The following is a 21,267-nucleotide window of genomic DNA, read 5'->3' as shown; positions in this document are numbered from 1 at the left end:
TTCTTCTGTTTGATTTATACATGCTTTCATAGGACCAAGTGTCTCTCCACCCACCGTTAGTGAAATTCCATTCACCAAGGGGCGGGAGAGGGCGGGAAAGGATATTGGGAGGGTATTTTAGAACATACAAAAACTCTAGGATGGGTTTGTGAATCATAGAATGATGGGTGAACTGTCCTGCTATGCGTGGAGGGAAACATGGTCCTTAGGTCGAATATAATCTATGTAATGAGATGCAACTTCTAAAAAATGTTTTCAAAGTTGACCTTTTCTTAATTAGTTGGATGACTCAAAATCATTTCTAAAAGTCCAATAAATTATGAATCATGTGATTGTGATACCCTAACAAATTTGAGATGTATTTAATCACAATAAAGCCTAATTAGCCTTCCCAGTATATCAAATTCAAGGGGGCCACCCAGAAAGTTTGGCTATATAGTCCACCCACAAAACCTTTAAAATTTGTTTAAACTGAAGAAAATTAATCAAATAGATCATGAGTACCTCCAACTCAACTAATCTTTGTATCTTCTTGGGATGATTACATGAATATTCTTCCAACCCATTGTACTCAATATTAATAGGAATAGACAAACTAGTAATCTCAACTAAATCTTGAGTGTGGCACAGTAATCTACTCTATTGCTCCAATCTGCATTGATAGATGAGAACAGATTAAAAAAAGGCAATTAGCATAATAAAATACACAGAAAGGGAATCCTCATCTACCCACTTAGCCCCATAAAACAAAAGAAGTAGTTGATTCAAATAATTTGTACTTTGTAGTACTTGACAGTCAAGAACATTCTTCAGAAGAGGGACAGACAAAGTGATGAAGTTATAGTCAATTAATTCACAAATTCACTTGCAGGATTGAAAGTCATAACAGGAATCGCACTGTTATGTGTAAAGACATGATTCCACATCCTCTAATTTACGAAGTAAACTTAACCAACGAAAATTTTCCACGTAAAATTTTACGCCGAAACAAACAGAGCCTAAAAGAACAATTCCTCAGCTTCCAATTACGTGGATAATTCCTCGTCTGAAACAACATTTGACTCAACTTCCAATCCCATAACCAAAAAAATTATCTACTAGCCATGTTTTGTATATGTGAATGCCGTGCGACTCCAAGAATTTTGGAAGCTGAACAAGCTCAACTCTTACAAAAAAATGGACCGAAAACAAGTCGGATGTGGCCGTTTCCAGCCCTAGTTGCCATTTATCTCTCTTTTTCTTTTCCCCTCATCATGTAGTTGAAAATTTCCTGAGCATTAGTTAAGCATCTACAGCTTGTATACCTTTCTTGATACATTGGAGTAATACTTTTCCCTAGGGGAGTGATTTTTTACGTCTACTTACAATCAATTTACGATATAATCTTAACGATCCAGTTTTTATGCATGGCTGTGTATGTAAATGGCCATGCCTTACCGTCGTTGGACGGGGTGGGGGCAAAAGTGTAATTTTTCATCCCATCCAACAGTGAAGGCAAAATTGTATACGTTCATGGCCAAACATAAAACCTATTGCCTAATCTTCACATGTCACGTTACAAAGGTTGGTGGGTCTAAACTGCGCAAGAAAATATGAACTGGGGCAGAAGTTGGGCATTAATCTGTGTCCTATTGATAACAGCAGAGATAAATATATAGTTGTAATAAATATCACATAGATCTCATGAACCGAAGCAGTAATAGACGTAAGAGACACAAAGGTAGGAGTAGATCCACAATACCTCATCACTGCGCTTTATGTGTTCTTCCCTCTTTTAGCAAAATGAGAAATCCTCGTATGGGAACTGCTCTCATAGAAAGAGCTCCAATTAACCACTAGATTGCAATAAGTGCACTTGTGGGCTCCCAACATTCTTAAACATGAAGAGATCGCTGTTTGGTTGTGTAGCCCATGCACCAATGTGGGAGCCAATGAGAACATGAACAGGGGCATTTGTCTGGATAAGATTTTTTATTTCACTGGAGACTAAATGGTCATTTCGGGCAATCCTGTATCTGGGTGCAGGAACCATGCCCAAGCAGGTTTCTTTTTCCCCTTCTTAAAATCCACCTGTCTGGGTGCAGTAACCCCACGTCCAAGCAGCTTTCTTTTTCTCTTTACTAAAATCCAGCTTCAGTGTAGGGGGACTAAAGGTATGAGAGCCCCCCCTCCCCTTCCAAGGAAAATTATTGCACTAGCGATTTTCAGTGCATCCATGCCTGGGAGGACCTGGGTCTCCCTCCACACAAGAATTTCATCCGGTGTGGGTGTGGGTGTGGGTGAGTTATGTGTGGCTACATGTTTGTGTGTGTGTGTGTATGAGAGAGAGAGAGAGATTTACAATGCAAAATAAAGGTTAGTGACATTTATGCTGAAACTAGACCCACGTACCCAGCCAACATGGCTAAGGCACACGATATGAAATAAGCCATTGTAACAATAAATTGTTCTCTAATTCCACATAGCTCAAGGTGGTGATGCAGGGGCGCCATCCTGAACAAGCGGCAGCCAACTCCATATAAGCGTTTGGTCATCTTGAAGTGGGATACCTGATTCATATTACAAAATTTTCAATTCAAGAAAAGGTGACTACAAGAAAGTAAAGCACAAGAACAGCTGCAACTGAATTCAAGAAATGTAAAGCTTTCACAATTGATCAAACTCTATACCTCTCTATCTCCTAACAAATAGCCATCTTGATAAAGGATTGACGGAAAAAAAAATAGCACCAGGAAAGTAATGTAGAGTATACTCTGCTTTTTCTGTGGAGGCACAACCATTCAAGATCACATGAGGGCAACGTTAAGATGAATGGCCAGCATACCCACAGAATCTTAGAAGATTATATTTTGCTAGAAGTCTCCACAGCCATTTAAGAAAGAATCCCCTAAACAGGCACAACTAGTTTTGCCATGTCGGAGAGAGATGTAGCAAATATGACCGTTGGGAATTTGGGGAAGGGTCTGAATTAGCCACATGTAAAAATTTCAGCTTAAAATTCAATCACTTACCATCCCATATATCTCCATGCACACCCCCCCAGTGTAGTCCCAAAATTTTCGAACTCTTTTTTCTTCCACATGGCAAACTCAGATTTGTTTGAAATTTGACATGTCATCAGCCCCATCTGACCTGCCATGTGGCAGCTTTAGGATCCCATTAAGAAGATTCTTTCATCAACACACATCCTATATTTTATGTTCAAAAACAACAATGTATTCCATACAACGTGCATATGGATACAAAATAACTATTCAAGTGTCTTATTTAGGGGCCGTAAGCTCTTACGGAAGTTTGTGTTCAGATTACAAGATACCTACTGACATTATAATTCAAGGCCAAACCCAACCTAGTATGATCCAACCCTGGAATTTCATACTTGCTAAAGGACGTAAAAATATAATTCATATGTTTCTTCACAAGAGCCTGAATTTGGATCTTATAAAGTAATTAATTTTTTACTAACAGAATACCGTATTTCAAGTTGAATCTGTCATAGCGCCATCCAACCCTGGAATTTCTACTCCTCTATCCTGCAAAAATAGTCCTCAACTCCTCATTTCCATTTTCAGATGTCCCAACATGTTTGTCCATCTTACGAAAGAGTCAACATTTTATCAATTTTACAATTTTAGCCCTTCCATTCCTTACAAAATCTCAATGCAATCAAGGATATTTAAATCTAAGAGATTTAGTCTGTCCTAACGCCATCCAACCCTTGAATTTCTACTTCCTCTATCCCACAAAAATAGTCCTCATTCCCATTTTCAGATGTCCCAACATGTTTGTCCATCTTACGAGAGAGTCAATAACTTCTTATCAATTTTACAATTGTAGCCCTTCCATTGATTACAAAATCTCAATGCAATCAACTCCCAAACTACTGATCATATGACTTCAGAAACAGAGATTATCAAATGGCAGACCTACAATATAACTGAAACAGAAAGATTATCAAATGGCATACCTGCAATATGACTGATAATGCTTCCAGTACAAAGATTCCAGATGAAATAAATAATGGGAAGAACATTCCTGTGCAAGTTGCCATTGCCGCTAATGCTCCACCTAATGCCAATGATCCAACATCACCCATAAATACAGATGCCTTGTATCGATTGTGAATGAGAAAACCAACACAGGCTCCTGCCATGGATGCTCCAAATATAGAAATATCTGCTTCAGAAAGTTCAGAAAAAGTAAGTGTAAAACACATGTGCAGAAAAAAACACATGCTTGAATCTCTCTCTTTATTGGCTAGGTAATGAGTCCTGACACAAATTTTTCTAAAAACAAAACTATAAAATGCAGTAACCAAAATAACATTATTATTGATGCAGAAATAGAATAGCATTGTTATTGATGCAGATCAATAAGCCCTAACTTATCAGCGCAGGAGGAAGAAGAAACAGGCTGAACCTTAAGCCTGCGGTTCTGGTTAAACCAGATTCTGGTCTGGTGTAAACCAACCTTGGTTCAGCCTTAGTTTACAACTAGAATGGGTCGAGGGGTCCTCTTTAAGTCATAATTTAATTTTTTATGGTTTCTACAAGGCTGGATACTAGCTACTAATTCCAGGCCTGTAGCAGTTTCTATTCTGTTACGTTTCTAGATGGTTTCTATTTTGAAGACGCTTAGGTTGTAAGAAATATCTAGCCCACGCATGGGGTTTCCTACCTCTATTGTTTATTTTCTAATAGTTATAAATAAGAGGCAGAGCAGTCTTCCTCCCCCATTATTTGACATTCAATACAGCCTATGCTTGTTTATTTTCTAGGGAGTTATTGCTGAAGAAATAGTTATTAGGGAGTAGATACTGCTGGGAAAGTAGTTATTAGGAAGTTATTTCCTTCTTTTTTGCATTTTGGGGGTTTAAAAAAACTATTTGGAGATGAAGCAAGGAAAGAAGGGAATGAATGAAAGCATGAGTGATTCTATAAAATTTTTGGAGTGGATCCAAGATGGTGTGAAGCCAAGATGATCTTCTTCTTCTTCTTCTATTCACTCCTCTCTCCCAGCCTCCATTTCTTAAGAACCTTCCATTTGTTCTTTCAACTACAGCAGCTTGTAAATCATACACTTTGGCTGGAATAGGACTGGTTTGTGGTTTGATGTGGATTCCCAAACCTGTCCTACATCAACCCGTCATTCTAAGATACAAGTAGATCAACACCACAAGTGAAATCCAAACAAGTTCGCATTTTCAAGGTTCAAGTTATAGCACATGCAAATCGCAATTAATATATTTTAAGTTCAAGGAGAAATTCACACTTAACCAGAACATATTGGAAGCACGGCAATCGACATGCCTATAAAAGCCAAAGCAGCTGTTCCTCCAGCAAGACCATCAAGACCATCTGTTAAGTTAACTCCATTCCCCATTGAAACAAAACAGAATGAAGTCAAAAAGGGATACAATTTTCCCAGATAAATGAGGCCCAATGGCGCAGGGAGAGGTACCAACATTTTCCTATATCACAGTAAAAGAAAAGGTATAAATTATGCACCAGACATTTTAAAACACTTATTGCATGAACAGTTGGTAAAAAAAAATCATGCACCACACATTTTCTAATGGTTGAATAATATGCACATAGATCAAACTTTTGCCATGGAAATGAAAGTTTGTAAATTTTTGCCATGTTATTTAGCTGTAAGAGGAAGGAGCACCACTTCTATACGTATGATGCTCTCACGGATTCAAAAGTTAGGATTTTGTCAATATACCATGTCCCCAAATAACAGTTGGTTGGAAAAACTATAAGATGAATATATTTGCAAAAGAAGAACTACTCTATTGTTTAAAAGAACAAGACTTGAAATAAAAGTACAATGTTGAGAACCACCCTTCCCATCTCTACAATTTATGGTTCAATTAATTTGAATATAAAATTATATGGTGTCTATTAAATTTCCATTTGGAACATCATGTTCTTCTGACGGATGACCATGAAATAGTCCCCAAAGTCTTTACATTCATAATGGAAAAATTAAAAGACTATTTTTTTTTTCTTGAAATACTTTTTGACAAGAATAGACATGTGTGCGTTACCATCACATAAATCTCGATCAGATTAGTTACAAGAAGGTATACATGCTGTAAGGTGATGATATATGCGTCGAGTCCAACCAAAACCAAAACCATATCCCAACAGCTACCTGTCAAGTACATCCATTTAGAATATATTACAAAATTGGAAGAGATTATCCATTGGAAATTTAAAACTGAATGAAACCAAGGGATTGGAGAACAGACAAGCAAGCAACATAAAGAAATTTTACCTCCAAAAAAACTTTCAGCCATGCAGGTAATCCATAATTATGATTTTTAATGAAACTTGAGATGTCATCAAGTAGCCCAATTACAGCAAATGCTATAGTGGCTGCTGCTGCTCCAGAAACTTCAACAGAAGTTGAACCAACTACAGCTCTGGCAACAGATATACCAACTGGAACAAAAAACAGTCCACCCATCGTTGGGGTTCTCCTCTTTTTAATGGAATGCATAACAGGCCCTTCTTTTCTAAAGATGTGATGAATCTTCAAACTATTAAGCAATGGGACAAATAAATACCCTGAAAATGATGTTACAATTGCAGATATAAAAAATGGTCGTGTCAAGAAAAATGTTTCCAAGGGCAGTCTGACGATCCGCCATGAACACCAGTCCACAAATAAAAGAAGCATAACCAAGAAGGCTACCAATCCCATTGTAATAAAAACTCCAGGTTGGATCCTGCCAAAAGTATAGAAAAATGTTCAAATCAACATATGAATTACCCCACAAAGGAATGACAATTAACCTATAGTGCTCTATTGTAAATTATAGAAAAACAACCAAGATTTCCCTACTTTTTCTGATAGAAAATACATCATGTGAGAGAGTATTACTGAAGCCGATTCTATGCATGTCCTCATTCATCAATAATAGCCCACTGCTAGAATGGTAAGAAAGTGTTGATTCTATGAGCATGCTGAATTTTGGGTTTTGTTTTTATTTAACATATGAAGCAGTAGTTGGAGCGGTGCAGTCCACCTTATCTCCATTTCAGAGCTTATAATCATATCGTTCATTCTTCATTCATTAAAAGGTGTTATTTCGTCACAAAGAAAAAAGGAAAAGAAGAAGAATATCATTTGGTGATTTGATTCATCAATCTACTTTCATGGTTCAAAAACTCATCTTGAACAGCCACCTCGACCAGGTCGAGTTTGATCTCGAAGGGACAATGTACTTTTTTTTTTTGTTTCGGAACTATGTTTCGGTGGGCTAATGGCCACAATTGGCTCCGAAACTTTAAGGGAAGCTTGTTTTAGTCTTAATAAACATATTTAAAGCTTCAAATTGGAAGAAGAAAAAAAACAACCAATTTGATGTTTTGGATTTGCACCCTTGGTTGGCAGTAAAGGCCGAACCCTTAATCCAATATTGCCTATTCTACACATTGTTTGAATGATATGAGACATAAATGGCAAGTAAAACAAGTAAATTATGCAGTAATGGATGAAGACACATAATATTGAATAATTATTTAAGAAATAGTTAAAGACTTAAAGTTTCTACTACAGTACTACAAACAACAATATACAGTGAAGTGTTCACAATGCATATTACATAGACACCCAACCCAAGTACAATGAATAATATATAGTTTACAATGCATATTACATAGTCCCAAGTCCCAACAATACAATACTATGACTCTAGGAGTACTGAGGAGGTCGAGATTCTCGAAATATTCGAGATTTCACCGAGATTTTTCAAAATATTCGAAATCTCGATCAAGTTTTTCGAAACATTGCATTTTTTTTATTTCCCATGCTATCTCGTCTCAACCAGGTCGAGTTTTCCAAGATCTCGTCAGATCTCAACGAGTTTTAGAACTATGTCTACTTTTTATTTAAAAGGTGTGTTTTGTTTCCACTTTGTGAATTTTTTTTTTCTATTTATATTTTTGCTTTTTCCGATGGATAAGTAAAACTCATTAAGGTTTCAGATCAGCTTCCCAATCGGCAAAGGGGAAGGGAAGGAAAGTTCTAACTTCCCAATTCATTATTTCATGCAGGCCATGTATCTAATGTTTAAGGAACAATTTTCCGCCTTTTTCTTTCATCCGTAAGTGATTTTTTACAGAGGAGTTTACTAAATCTAATGGACTCCAACTTGGAAATATGAATATTTTTCTTGTGTTATGTTTTTCAAACATACGGCAAAAAAAAAAAACAATTCAATCAAAAGATTACAATTCTCAGAATGACAGAAGGGATGTCTTTACCTGTACACCCTGCGTCTTTTCTGAAGCACACCAAGTCGGTCAGCAGTCACAGCTATACTTCCATCAGATGTGTCTAAATGCTCTAAATGGTCCCTGGCGTTAGGTAAGTCAACATCCCTAGAAGGGTTTACCAAAAATTGTGTTATTTCTATATCACTATCTTCACCTTCACTTGATGATAGTACGTAAGAATCTATCTCCGAAATCTCCTCACTTTCCCCTAGTCCCCACTCATCAAGAGAAGAAATACCCACTGAATCCTAAAACAAAAAATCAAAAAACATGAGAATTAATATTAGAAGACCCCTTTCTAAACTGAGACAAAGCCCTCAAAATGCAACTACTAAATAACAGAATCACAAACAAGTCAGTTCAGGTAATAGAATTAGGTTTTTTGTTTTTTTTTTAACAGATGATACTAAGCTAAAGTTAAAATTTGTATTTACTTTGTATTACGATTTTATTGCGGAGTCACTAGGTATAACTACAAATATTCTAATCAATAAAATTGTATACAAAACTACAAATTGTTGAGCATGTATGAAACTCTATAATGTGCATCAGTGAAGCGTCTAATACAGTAACGAAACCAAACTGCTAACTACATCTTCTTATGAGCTCAGAAATACCTCATCCATGGTCCCAATGCGAAACAAGTTGCGCCGCAATGTAGTTGATCGACGCCATGGAACATTAGATTCAGATAACTAAAAATAAACCAGAAAGAAAAAATATATATATATTTAAAAACATAAGCAAAAAATATATATATATTTAAAAACATAAGCAGACATGAAAAATGCTCGAACGAGATAAACAAAACATATCGTCATAAAGAAACTGAAAGGAGGAGGAAAAAAGAAGAAGTTACCTTAAGACTATAAACGAGTCGGCGATTACAAAATGGTGAAGCGATGGGGATCAGTGTTGTTCTGCGATTGGACTCTGATCGTTTTAGGGTTTGGAAAAGCCCCCAACGAGTGAGTGGAAGATCTGCTGAGTGAGAAAGCATGACTAAACCGGAAAGGCGGAGGAGGAGGAGAGAGAGGTAAAGGAGGTCGACATTTATATTGTTGCATTGGTTCTTCCGTCCGCCCTCTATATATCAATAAGGAAATTCGGGCAGTTCGGTTGGTTAGGTATATTCGAAGCAGGAGGCGAGGGAACCTTTTTTTCCCACAGGACTAAACATGACCGGTTTTAACAGTTTCAGGCTTTAAAGGGTGTTTAAGCCTTTAACCTATTGGAATCAGCCGTGTGGCAGTCTCTGTATGATAACGACCCTTTTTTTTTTTTTTTTTGAAACAATAACGACCGTTATAACAATTGACAACGGCGTTTAACGATAAGTTAGGACTACGAAATAGGAATAGCTGTTCCTTTTGAATTTATAAAGTCGAATTCATTCTATTTCCCTTTAAAAGATTACTAATTTTCTTTACTTTTTCGAGGAATCCCTCATCAATGGTTGTGAAATTGTGAATGATTGATTTTTCTTTGGTTCCAACGGAGCAAATTAGAAAAATGAGAAATAAAATCATCTGATTTGATTCGTTTTTAATGGTACACTTGAATCAACCAAAAGCCACTAAACCACTGCCCTTCTTTTGCAATCTTACCATTAGATATCATTCTTGGAAAGATTTGAGAGAGAACACCTTCTCAAATTCTAAGGCCCCAATTTCTCCTCACCTAGGTGAAAAGAGAATCTCCATTTAAAAGTATTTTTGTCTCTGCACAATAAAGACTAGAATTTTAAAAAAAAAAAAAAAATCGCATGACCAGTGGTAAAAAGATTTTTTCTTATCCACATTTGAATGAAAACTTAGGTATAAGAAAAAGATTCTTGAAAATATTTTTCTCACAGAAGAAGTGAGAGATATAACAATGTGAAGAAAATTTTTTTTAACATCCTAGGATGATCCACGTCTAAAATCTTTTAGCATCTTTTATTTAATTAGTATGTTATTATAGACGCAAAATCTATTTTCAAAATGCATATCAAAGCCAGCTTCAGTTTTCAAATTCAAAAACATACGTTCAACAAAAGTAAAATGTTTTAAATCTGTAACGCTTTGATTAGTAAGATGCCCCCTATGCTCTGAACATTCCATACATTATATTCTGGTTAGCTATACATTTTTTAACAAAAGCTACCTTCTTAGAAGCCACCCAAAAGCTTATCAAAACATGCTCAAACACTTTTAAAAACTAGAATGAGGCATCAACATCAATTTGGCTCTCCTCCTGAGGGAGGAGGGGGGAGATGGAGGGTCCCAGCAAAACAATGAGAGTTTTGATCATTTCACAGGTAAGACCCAGGTGGGCCTCCTTGTTCAATGAACATACCCAACACCAACCCCCCCACCCCCCCCTTTTTGCTGGGCTGGACACTCCCGCCACGACTGGAGGAGAGCCAGATCCGCATCAGCAGTCTATTAATTCCAATCCAATTACGATTTTTATTTTTTAGGAAGTAGGGAGCTTTGTATTAATATAGTTTTAAGGAAAATTTACATACGAGACATCATTCCGTATTAACTTGGAAAGTGCCTCTGGGAGACTATGTACACACAAGTTGAGCTCTTGATGGGAGTGAAACAACCAGCATCTGACAAGACTGACTTGCTAAATCAGTCTCAGTCAGACAGGTTTGTGGACAAGACTGACTTGCTAAAGTGCATTGCCACATAACAGATATTGTGGCCCAACCTCACCAGCTTTGCTGAGATCAACGGTCTTATTAATCCTCATTTTAATCATTATTTGGTCTTGATTAAAATTTCATGCTTTAATTTTACCAATCTTTAAACTGTAATGGATTCCGCTATGATGCTGTAAAGATCCTGGGGACATCTAGTGATCCAAACCAAACTTATGTATTCTGCAGATAAAAACACAGAATCCACAGTGAACCAACACTCTTTCGCATAACGCCTAAATCTTGAAGATGTCCACAACCCTTCAAGCTGAATTTTGATTAGAGACAGGAGGCCGACCACGACCCATTGCAAATCCCCTAGTTCCATCAGGCATTCTTGGCCCTGGAGGTGGCTTTGAACCTTCAACACCAGGAGCACGGTGCACAGTTCCATGGCCTAGAAAGAACGAAGGAACAATTCCAGATTAACAAGGCAAAAAATTAGTATTTAAAAAGAAATATTCCTTGAAGCTTCCTTCTTGGTAGACAAAGCAAATTTGGATGCGTCTTTCATTCCAAAGCATAACTTGTGTCACCATAATGAATAATCGTGAGAATATAAAAAATAAAAAGGTTAGAACAAAACAAAGAAAGTAGTTGACAGACTACCTTGACCATTATGGTTATGCTGTTTGTGGCCCTTTGATCGACCTCTGTTTTGATTTCTCCATCCAGTTCTCTCACTTCGCAAGTGCCCCTCTTCCTGTATAAAAAAGCAAAGCAGCAAAAGCCAACACAATAACTAGAAGGATACCACTCACATCATAATCTTGCAGTACATGAAAGCTTTTGATAAATTTAGTTCTTCATTTCTTTTAATTTTTTCAAAAAATAGGAAAGAGATTGTCCAGTTGGGGCTTTTGGTTCTCTTTAACCTTGAAGGAGTTGCCAACAACCTAATCATCCATTTTCCCTCAAGATCAAGAACCTCACACAACTATGAGACCCCAAAAACCTCAGAGCTCACATTATGAGACCATTCCAATGTGGTATATTTGCCAGGTTCAAACTCTGTTTTTAATGCTATCAGAGAATGATGAGATTTTGAATATTATGCCAAAATACTGAACAAAAGATGTCATTTTTTAATGGATATTCATAACAATCCCTTGTTTTCTCTTCATCAATTCCGAGAGTTGTGTCGCAGTACTTGAGCTTAAAACAGCTGTATTTTATGACCCCGTCAACACAAAATTTGTCACAGCTATGACTTCAAGATTTGTGTGCATTCTCTCTATTTCCTTTTTCACCTTTACAGGTGATTTGGATTTCAAGATGAAGAAAAAAAAATTCATTAAGATAATATTAGAACAGCTGACCTCTTGTTCAGGTGTTTCATCATGGTGATTGGTTGATTTCAAGGATTCATCATCCCCTGCTGGATCAGATATTGGAGCATTTCTACTCTTCTCAGAAGCTTTACCACCTTTTTTGCTCGGCCCAGACTTGCCCTGAAAACAATAATCAGTAAATTGAAGCAACACATTTCGACCGCCAGGGAGAAAGTAAACATAAATGATTACCATTCTCTTGAGAAGAAGCTTAACACGCATACCAGTTCTCCAATTGTTCTCATCATTTAAAGTGGCAACCTGTGGCAATAACCCGAAATCTAGGATAAACAGCTAGTAGATCTATTTAATCATCTACACATTATAAGCAGAAGGCACAAGAAAATAAGGGGCAGAGTTTGATGCTCACAGCTCTGTCAGCACCCTCCATTGTCTCATATTCTACAAGAGCATGTATCTACAAACACAGGCCTCAGGATGGATGAGGTTGCAAAAAAGACAAAGATAAATGAATAATTACAGCAAAAAAGACTAAGAAAATCATGACAAGCATGAGAAAAGACACCTCAAGCCAGTATATAAACAAATATCCATACCTTTCCGCTAATCAACTTTTTTGCCTTACTGATCTTTGTTGGATCCTCTGCGCCATGTGGGTCATGGACAGAAATATTCTTTATACTGAAAATTTTCAGAAAACATACAGAGACATTTAGCATTTTCATCCACGGAAAATAAATGTGAGTACATGAGATTATGACAAAGGCATACTTGCCGGCAGCCCCAAAGATTCTCTTGATACTCTCTATTGAAAAATTCTCCGGCAGATTCTCTACCAAAACAGTGCGTGACTAGAATTCACAAATTAGTTACAAGAATAATTCTTCAACAATAAGAGATTACAAGAACAAGAACTAGAATTGAATGTCCATGAGACAGATACCTTTGCATCCTGCACCTCAAAAACTGGCAGCGTATGTTTTCTCTTCACCTTCTTCCCATCTGAACTTAAGACCTATAGTGGAGGTAAATGAATTTATGAGTTCTGTCATTCAATTGCATAAGAAAATATCTTTCAGAACCTCAAGAAGATGGAATAATGTACTGGGGAAAAAAAGTAAGAAAACAGAATCTAAGATTCTAAACATCACTTCAGAGAAAAGGTTCTGCATACACTAGGTTCAGAAGAAAGAATAAGGTCAAACAGAAGGGGGGGAAGGGCTGAGAGGGATTACAAGTTGCGTTGATTCCTGGAGTGCATCCACTATCAATGAATTATCTCGAACAAGCTTTTTCATTTTCCTAAAGGATGCAATAAGAGCCACAGGAACTGCAAAAAGCTAAACATCATTAATTTTAAGGATCACTTCAACAATTGAATAAGACATCCATGACAAGATTTTCATTCTCTCCAAACAGAAATTTGAGGAAAATCTAGTTAGAATTAGAAGTTCTGACTCAGTGGATTCGCATCATCTATTTTAACCCCAGAACATGAAACATGATTGATAAAATCACATATCACTACCATGTACAATATAACCACTGCTCGAGATTTGTGCATTTGCATTCATGCTAAATAAATTAGAAAATTATCTTGGCCAAGCAAACCGTGATATCATGGCAACTTAGGAATATCCAGTTTTAAAATGAACAAGGAGAATCTTCTATAGCAACCTCCAGATAGAGAGAAAAAGTCACTTGAAATAATAGTATGTTCATATAATCATGATCTACAAATATTGCAATTTTTAAGGGGAAAAAGGGGAAGCAAAACGATTGCAATCATAGTATGAAAAAGTATCACAACTATATACATCTCCATCTGTACAATAAGTAATACTGTCTACAAAAATTACAGAGATATGCACGAACTTCCATAACAAAAGCATGCTCTTAAAACAAAATCACATAATTGAGAACTCGAAGTTAATAACCATAAATCATAAACATCTTCATCCCCCAATATTTTTTTTTTTGCATAGTATAGCGCATTATGAGTTTCTAGAATCACTTGAATACTATACTGACAATTTTTCACTGAATACCTAGATTGGTATGCCTATGCATAACGATATACTATGTAAAATACTCAATTCTATTACACCTATTAAAATTTTCATAAACGAAGGAAAAAAGACAGGAAAAATGTAAAGCTAGCTTTCATTCATTGTAAAGCTTCTCATAATCAAAAGAAAAATCAGAAGAAAAAAAATAATAAAACTGGGAAATGATTGAGTGATACTCACCATCTTCCCTGAAATAGTGCTTGGATATTGGGAGGGATTTGAAACCCACCTAAGAAAAAGAGACTACTATTTAGGAAAACCAATTCGGTTTTATGCCAGGAAGATACTCGATGCAAGCAATTTTCTTACTTAGGAGACTCATGGAAAGATATAGAGAAAGCAAGAAGGATCTCCATATGGTCTTTATAGACCTAGAAAAAGCCTACGGCAGAGTCCCTAGAGAGCTAATCTAGAATATCTTACAGAAGCAAAGGGTGCCATTTAAATACGTAGACAAAATTAAAGATATGTATGCTGATGTGGTGACTAACGTTAGAACAGTGGTGGGCCAAGGCAGTAAATTCCCAATCTCAATTGGGACACGCCAAGGATCAGCCTTAAGCCCTTATATGTTAGTACTTATCACAGACGACCTAACTAGAGACATACAAGATGAGGTCCCATGGTGTATGATCTTTGCAGATGATATTGTTTCGGTAGACAAGACAAAAGCAAGGATTAACACCAAAGTGGAACTATGGAGATCAACCTTGGAATCAAAAGGTCTGAAGATAAGTAGAACTAAGATCAAATATATGGTGTGCAACTTTAGCAACTCTGGGATGGATAATGAGGTGGTGGATATTGGTGAGTAGGAGAGATCCCACAAAACGATCACTTTAGAAATCTGGGATCAAACGAAAATAAGGATGGCGACGTAGAAGACGACGTTACCCAAAGGATTAAGATAGGGTGGATGAAGTGGTTTGCTTTGACCTGAGTTCTGTGCAATCGGCGTATCCCTTTAAAATTTAAAAGGAAAATTTTATAGGACTATCATTAGACCAGCTATGATGTATGGTGCGGAATGCTGGGCTGTGAAGAAGTGTCATGTAAATAAACTTGGTGTTTCAAAGACAAGGATGCTAAGATGGATGTGGGAAAACTAAGAAGGACAAAGAAAGGAATGACCATATGAGAGTTGGGTTGGGAGTAGCTCCAATCCATGATAAACTTAAAGAGAGTCATTTGAGGTGGCAAGGCCATGTTCAACGGAGGCCTTCAAATGCCCCAGTCCGAAGGAGCAACCTGATTCAGATTGAGGGAACCAAAAGAGCCAAGGGCAGGCCTAAGATAACCATAGGCGAAATGGTGAAGAAAAACATGCTTAGCTTAGGCCTTGTTCCTGGAATGACTTCTAATAGAGCCAAGTAGAGAGCAAAGATCCTTATGGCCGACCCCATTTAGTTGGACTTTGATGTTGTGATGATGTTGTTGTAATAAACTCCAATTTGGCGGCCTGGATGTTGAGCAGTTAGGAAGCAGTATCTAGCTAGGAAGGGTCGATCCCCTAGAGTTTGTGACGCTGTTTTGTGCACCTCCCCTTTACTTTTATATTAATCTTCTGTCTCTACTGGATCCATGTAGCCGACCCCATTAAGTTGGGATAAGGCTGAGGAGTTGTTTTTTTTCTTTTCTTTTCTCTTAGGGGGTGTCTGTAGCTTTGGCTAATTTTTTTTTCCTACATATCTTGTATTTCATCTCAGTAGCATTACAAATATATCTGTTAAAGCTAATATAATAAGAAAACAAACAAGCTGCAAATCACCAAAACCCCAGACTTGAGGCCACTAGTTGCCCAATTTATCTTTCTCAAAAAACAAATGATATAAGTTCCATAGATTCATTACAACTCCAAGCTCATCCCTCACTTCATCCAACCTAATTTTCCAGTTCTCAGCATTCCAGCAAATAGATTTTCAACTATCCAGATAATGAGAATTCAGAAGTCTAAACATCAAGGTAACAGTTCTTGCTTTATGGATAAAACTTTACACAGAGGAAACAGGATTAGACAGAATAGAATATCCATTCAATGAATGATGAGAATTCCTTGTCTATATATAACAGGTACTCATGTCATGATCAGCATCTATCAGCTGTTACAACCTAAGCATAAGCCAAGCTCTAAAAGTAGCAATTTCAATGCCCCCCTCCCCCTTTAATCCCACCGAAGTTGGAGTATCTCACGCTTCAAAGAATGCTGAGTCATTGTACAGGGGGGTAATCTCCCATTGCCTACCTTCATGGTTATTCTTGGTTTAGTTTGGTGTAAATTTTGAGTTGTTTGAAGTTTATCCAATTATCCTTCAACAATACCAAAATGTTTGGATACCAGCCTTCTAGACCATTTTGGAAAGTTATGGCTAGTCAACTGAAATAGTGGTAAGTTGTAATAGAATTTTTATTTTTGAAAGCTTAAGCCCCTAAGTAGTCATAGTCATTTTTTTCTTTGTAATGAAATGAACCTTGAGGCAGAAAATGAGTATTAGTGTTGTTGAAAACTAGGGGTATTTTAGTCTTATATTTTGGGTTTTGGGGGTTTTCTGTTATTTTACATCAGTTCTGTCCTTAGTTTGTAAGCTTGTAATAAATAAGGGGTTAGGGGTAATTTCATATATCCCTAACCACCTTGCTTTCTATTTTGTCTAAATTAATTATATATTGAGAGACTGCCTGCGTGAAGGTATTCTAATTTACCTATCGCAGGCTGCTCTCCTTCTCTCTTGCGGCAACTTCTTCTCCCTCTCTTTCTTCTTCTTCTTTCATCTTTCTTCCTTCATCCCTGATGTGATTAGTTTAATTCTGATTTGCAACAAATGTAAAATATTGATATTTGATATAGGGATGGCAACAATTAAATATCCAATATTACCGAAAATAAAATTAAACACTCAACCCTAAGTCAAACCCACTATCAATGGAAACAATAAAGTTAATCCACACCTATCACTCAGATATGAAAATGAAACTAAAATCTATCCACACCCAAAACACATGATATAATCTTCAAAAAAATCATAATTTAACTTGGAGAAAAAATATTTGTATGTAAAATAATTTGGCCATTGAAAAACATATCCAATTACACAAATTGGCAAAAGAAGAAACCTAAAGCAAAGGATGGAATACAGAAAAGAGTGTCCCAGTTCACGAGGCTCCAGCACCTGCAGGGCCTAGGAGGGGCAAATGTACGCAGCCTTACCCCCTGCCTTTGCAGGAGAGGATATTCCAAGGTTTTGGTGAAACCCAGTGGAGAAACCAAAGACTAGTTGGATGGGAAGAAAATAAAAACTATCAAGGTAAAATCCAGAATACCAATCCATCAGGATCCAGCCATGCAAACCTAACCCAACCTATGCAGAAGCAAAAGTTGTCATCCATATCTTAATTAAGAAAGTTAGGTTGGATTAATCTTTGGTGTTGATGGGCCACCTTTTGGACAGTATTGCCATCCATCTCACAAGACAGGCAACAAAAATGGTCTGGTAATAAGAACTAAAATTCATAGCAAAATATCATGAAAATTAATTGAATAATTAATGCATGCAAAATTGTGAGTTAAAGAAAGAAAAAAAAAAAGGAATACAATGCATGAACCATGTGCGGAGAAAGAATCAGTCAGCAGTTGGTTGCATAGTCATTCAGACTTATCCCAATATCTCGGCACAACAGCTACAGTTGGCTGCACCAGGAGATACATCTAGATAAGGCAACCTGTCATAAGTACCTGCTTTAGTTCATCATCTTCTTCAACTCTATAATTGTCTACCAAGTGTAAAATCCATGACAAACAAAGTAGTTGGTACCAGAAATGCTCAAACATAATTCCTTCTTTTTTTTTAGGAAAAAAAAAAAATCCTCGCTTGGCAAGACTAAAGAGTCTCTAGTCCAATACCAAGTTTTGCCATGTGAAAGGGCTGTGGATGTCTAGGAACTGGTATAGATTGGCTACATCCCAAATTTTGTACTCTAAATTCAATCATAAACCCTCCCATGTATTGTCATCTTACCTTGTATTTTCAGCCGTCTATTTCTTTTAGAAAAACTTCATTTTTTCACTGAATATTCAAAGATTTATTTTGACACTTGGCCAACTCCGTTTTGGCTAAAACTTGAAAAGTGAGCAAGGTTCGAAAACTCATTTCATTTCGCCATTTCGGTACTAAGATGAGAAAAATACCAAAATTTTGGCAAAATCTCTCCAAAACAGTGTATTTTTTTCCCATGAGTTTCGCTTGGCCATTTCAAGGGGCAAACGGCCAAAACGAGTGAAATGCCGAAACAAAATGACTGAAATTTTGACCAAATAGTGCATTTTCTAGAGCGAAATACCGAAATGACATGACCAAACTTTAGGCAAAACAAAGATTATTTCGTTTTGCCTCCTGTTTCATCTTGGACATGTCGAAATTACTGAATTTGAGAAAAGGCCTATGGGGTCCAGACCTGTCCACAAAATTTCATCTCAATCCAATCCGCCACATGGTAAATATTGGTGCCGGATAGACCCCAAAAAAAAAAAAAAATCCCCTATTTTTTTGGGCAATCAAAAGTATTTTTCATTGATGCGTGAAAATAAGAAACACATGCAGCAAAATCAAAATGGTTATACAAAAAAGGTTAGGTCTACAAATAAACAGAACATGTATCTGGTTATCTGAGATCATATCTCCAGCGTCATTCATTGACACAGAGATCTTAAATATTAAAGGAGAGGACAGACTCAGATGAGTAAGGCAGTATCATATGCTGCCACATGAGCTACCAGCAGCAGTAAACTGGGCAACAATCACTGGCATGATCTGTAACATGGGCTCTTCATGGTCCTCAATCCAGTCAAAGGTTTGCAAGCAGACAATTTCTGTAAAGCATGCATGTTAACTTGAAGTTTTCTGAGAGAAAGCTGGTTTTTGAAAAACTAACCTTAGGAAGACAAAACCAAATTGAAGACAACTGAAAGAAAAATAACAAAGTAGAAAATGCCACCAACCAAATACAACAAACATACCAACCAACGCACCACATATCAGCAGTGTTCAAAAAGCACTCATACTTGATTGGAAAAGCAACTGTATCATCTGCACTAGAATTAAAATATCCAGGAGTCTAGATCCTGTAGGACTGCTTATTTTAGAATCTAAACACTTTAAATGTACATAAACCAGCTAGGAGAAAAAGTGTTGTTCGGAAACCTTACAATTAAACAAAGACAATCATTCAAAGTTTCAAGTAAGTCCTTTTCAGTCCAGAACTCTAACATCAACTTTCATAATGATGGTAAATCTCTGAATATGAAACATTGCCTATTGGAGTTCGAATATTAACACCTTGTATACATGTATTCCACCATAAATGAATTCATACCATAACACGAGGTCTGAATATCAGTAACTTCATTGAGCAATATTTTTTTATTTGTAAAAGATATATATTATCACAATCCGTGAATCAAGGGCATGAAAAATTCACATGACATACCAAAACCTTCTTTATCCTTCTTTACATGGCTCATCAGAAACTTATCTGTGGAAAGATTCTCATCACTAAAATAGTATTCCACCTGCATAAAGATCAAATGCTTCAGAATATGATCCTTGCAAAAGGTCTTAAGAAGCAGAAAGTTAAAAATAGAGGAGCAAGAGAACCCCAATCTACTTCATTCATATACCTCGAGAAAGACCCAAAAATTTGATACTTGCTAGACTACTGCCAAAATTATTCTAATATAAAGCGATTGAGTGAAAATGAAACAGAGACAATGTTCGTCTGGAACAGATAATCTGTACTACTGCAACTAGCTATAGTAACTAGATAGAAAAGTGTTGTTGCTAAGAAGGAGAGGAATGAAAATACTCTAAAATCATAGTTCCACTAAACTAGACTCGACTCAACTCAATTAGGTCTTCTCCCAGCTAGTATAATTTTATCAGGTAGCTTATTTAGATCAGAAAATGTTTCAAAATTAGCCAACTATCATCCACTACAATGTCTTACTATCACCTAAATTTGCAATTTTTTATGACAAACTACTCCTAGAATTCGCCATCATGGAATGCAGAGAATTACTAAGTCAATGAGCAGTACGTGGAAGAAATCCCACTGTCTAGATCACTAGGTTGTCGGCCCCATTAAAAGGAGAATATATCTCTCATCTACTTTATTATCTTCGAAAAAAAAAATTCAGGATCGTAACATTCTAATGTAATATAGCTTCTTTGATTTGTTCTCAAAAGATGAAGACTTTAACATTTACTTATGAAACTTCCCCCTAACCAAGTAGGGAACCGATATATGAAAACAAATAGAAGGAAATTTAAAAATAAATAAATAAATAAGACAAAAGGGAATCGAGAAGTAGCTACTTGCAGAAATACCAAGTTTTATGAACCAACAAAATTTACATTAACAAAGAAAGAAAGCCCTGTATAATCACTCTACAAGCCAAGTAATATACCAGCATATAGCTCGAGGGTCAAACAGATTAACCGTTTAAGAATCCATCACATTTTGAGATACTGTGAAACATCATGCAGCTACAGGAATAAAGCATTAAGACCTGAGACTACTTCGGCGATCCATGATCAAATGAATCAATAAAACCAGATGCAAGAAGAAAAACTCGCCTGTTTTATGATCTTGTCTTTGAGGTCGTCGGTGAGAACGACAGGTTCGTTGGATGAGGAAGAAGGAGCAGCGATATCAAACGACTGCTCAGGTTCTTGAAACCCTAGATCGTCCGGAGAACCAATGGCCATGAGTTCAGAATCAGGAGGAGTAAGGGATGTGATGAAGCTAACCTCTTCTTCCCCTTCCATTTTGAACTTAAATCTTAAAGAGTAAAGGGGGATGGAAGAGGAGGTGGAGCTGAAGCAAGTGATCGTAAGAACGCTCCCGCGCTTTTACTCTTCTCCTGCTCACTCTCGTCG

General features: G+C 36.7%; 2 protein-coding genes across 3 annotated transcripts; both read right to left on the bottom strand.

Moving 5' to 3' along the window:
• Positions 1 to 2,340: 2,340 nt before the first annotated feature.
• Positions 2,341 to 9,449, bottom strand: LOC122649522 (phospho-N-acetylmuramoyl-pentapeptide-transferase homolog). Of its 2 annotated transcripts, XM_043842708.1 has the most exons (9): positions 9,148 to 9,449; positions 8,906 to 8,983; positions 8,443 to 8,536; positions 8,277 to 8,349; positions 6,283 to 6,736; positions 6,095 to 6,159; positions 5,277 to 5,470; positions 3,968 to 4,176; positions 2,341 to 2,549 (listed from the first exon to the last, which is right to left on the bottom strand). In XM_043842708.1, exons 1-9 carry the CDS (start codon positions 9,286 to 9,288, stop codon positions 2,367 to 2,369), a joined length of 1,491 nt encoding a protein of 496 aa, XP_043698643.1. In that variant the 5' UTR covers positions 9,289 to 9,449; the 3' UTR covers positions 2,341 to 2,366. The 2 variants fall into 2 exon arrangements, with proteins under 2 accessions (XP_043698643.1, XP_043698642.1); XM_043842707.1 differs by having other exon boundaries at positions 8,277 to 8,536.
• A 1,689-nt stretch (positions 9,450 to 11,138) lies between these two features.
• On the bottom strand, positions 11,139 to 21,267 carry LOC122653157 (la-related protein 6A). The gene is made up of 11 exons (XM_043847099.1): positions 20,965 to 21,267; positions 19,820 to 19,901; positions 13,505 to 13,599; positions 13,213 to 13,284; positions 13,041 to 13,120; positions 12,866 to 12,950; positions 12,679 to 12,726; positions 12,501 to 12,569; positions 12,297 to 12,428; positions 11,587 to 11,680; positions 11,139 to 11,374 (listed from the first exon to the last, which is right to left on the bottom strand). The coding sequence occupies exons 1-11, from the start codon at positions 21,154 to 21,156 to the stop codon at positions 11,241 to 11,243; spliced, it is 1,083 nt and encodes a 360-aa protein (XP_043703034.1). The 5' UTR covers positions 21,157 to 21,267; the 3' UTR covers positions 11,139 to 11,240.

The sequence above is a fragment of the Telopea speciosissima genome, chromosome 2 (genome assembly GCF_018873765.1).
Source record: "Telopea speciosissima isolate NSW1024214 ecotype Mountain lineage chromosome 2, Tspe_v1, whole genome shotgun sequence".
Classification (NCBI taxonomy): Eukaryota; Viridiplantae; Streptophyta; class Magnoliopsida; order Proteales; family Proteaceae; genus Telopea; species Telopea speciosissima.
Note: the sequence above shows the minus strand (reverse complement) of the source record. Positions and strands in the feature narration are given on the sequence as shown.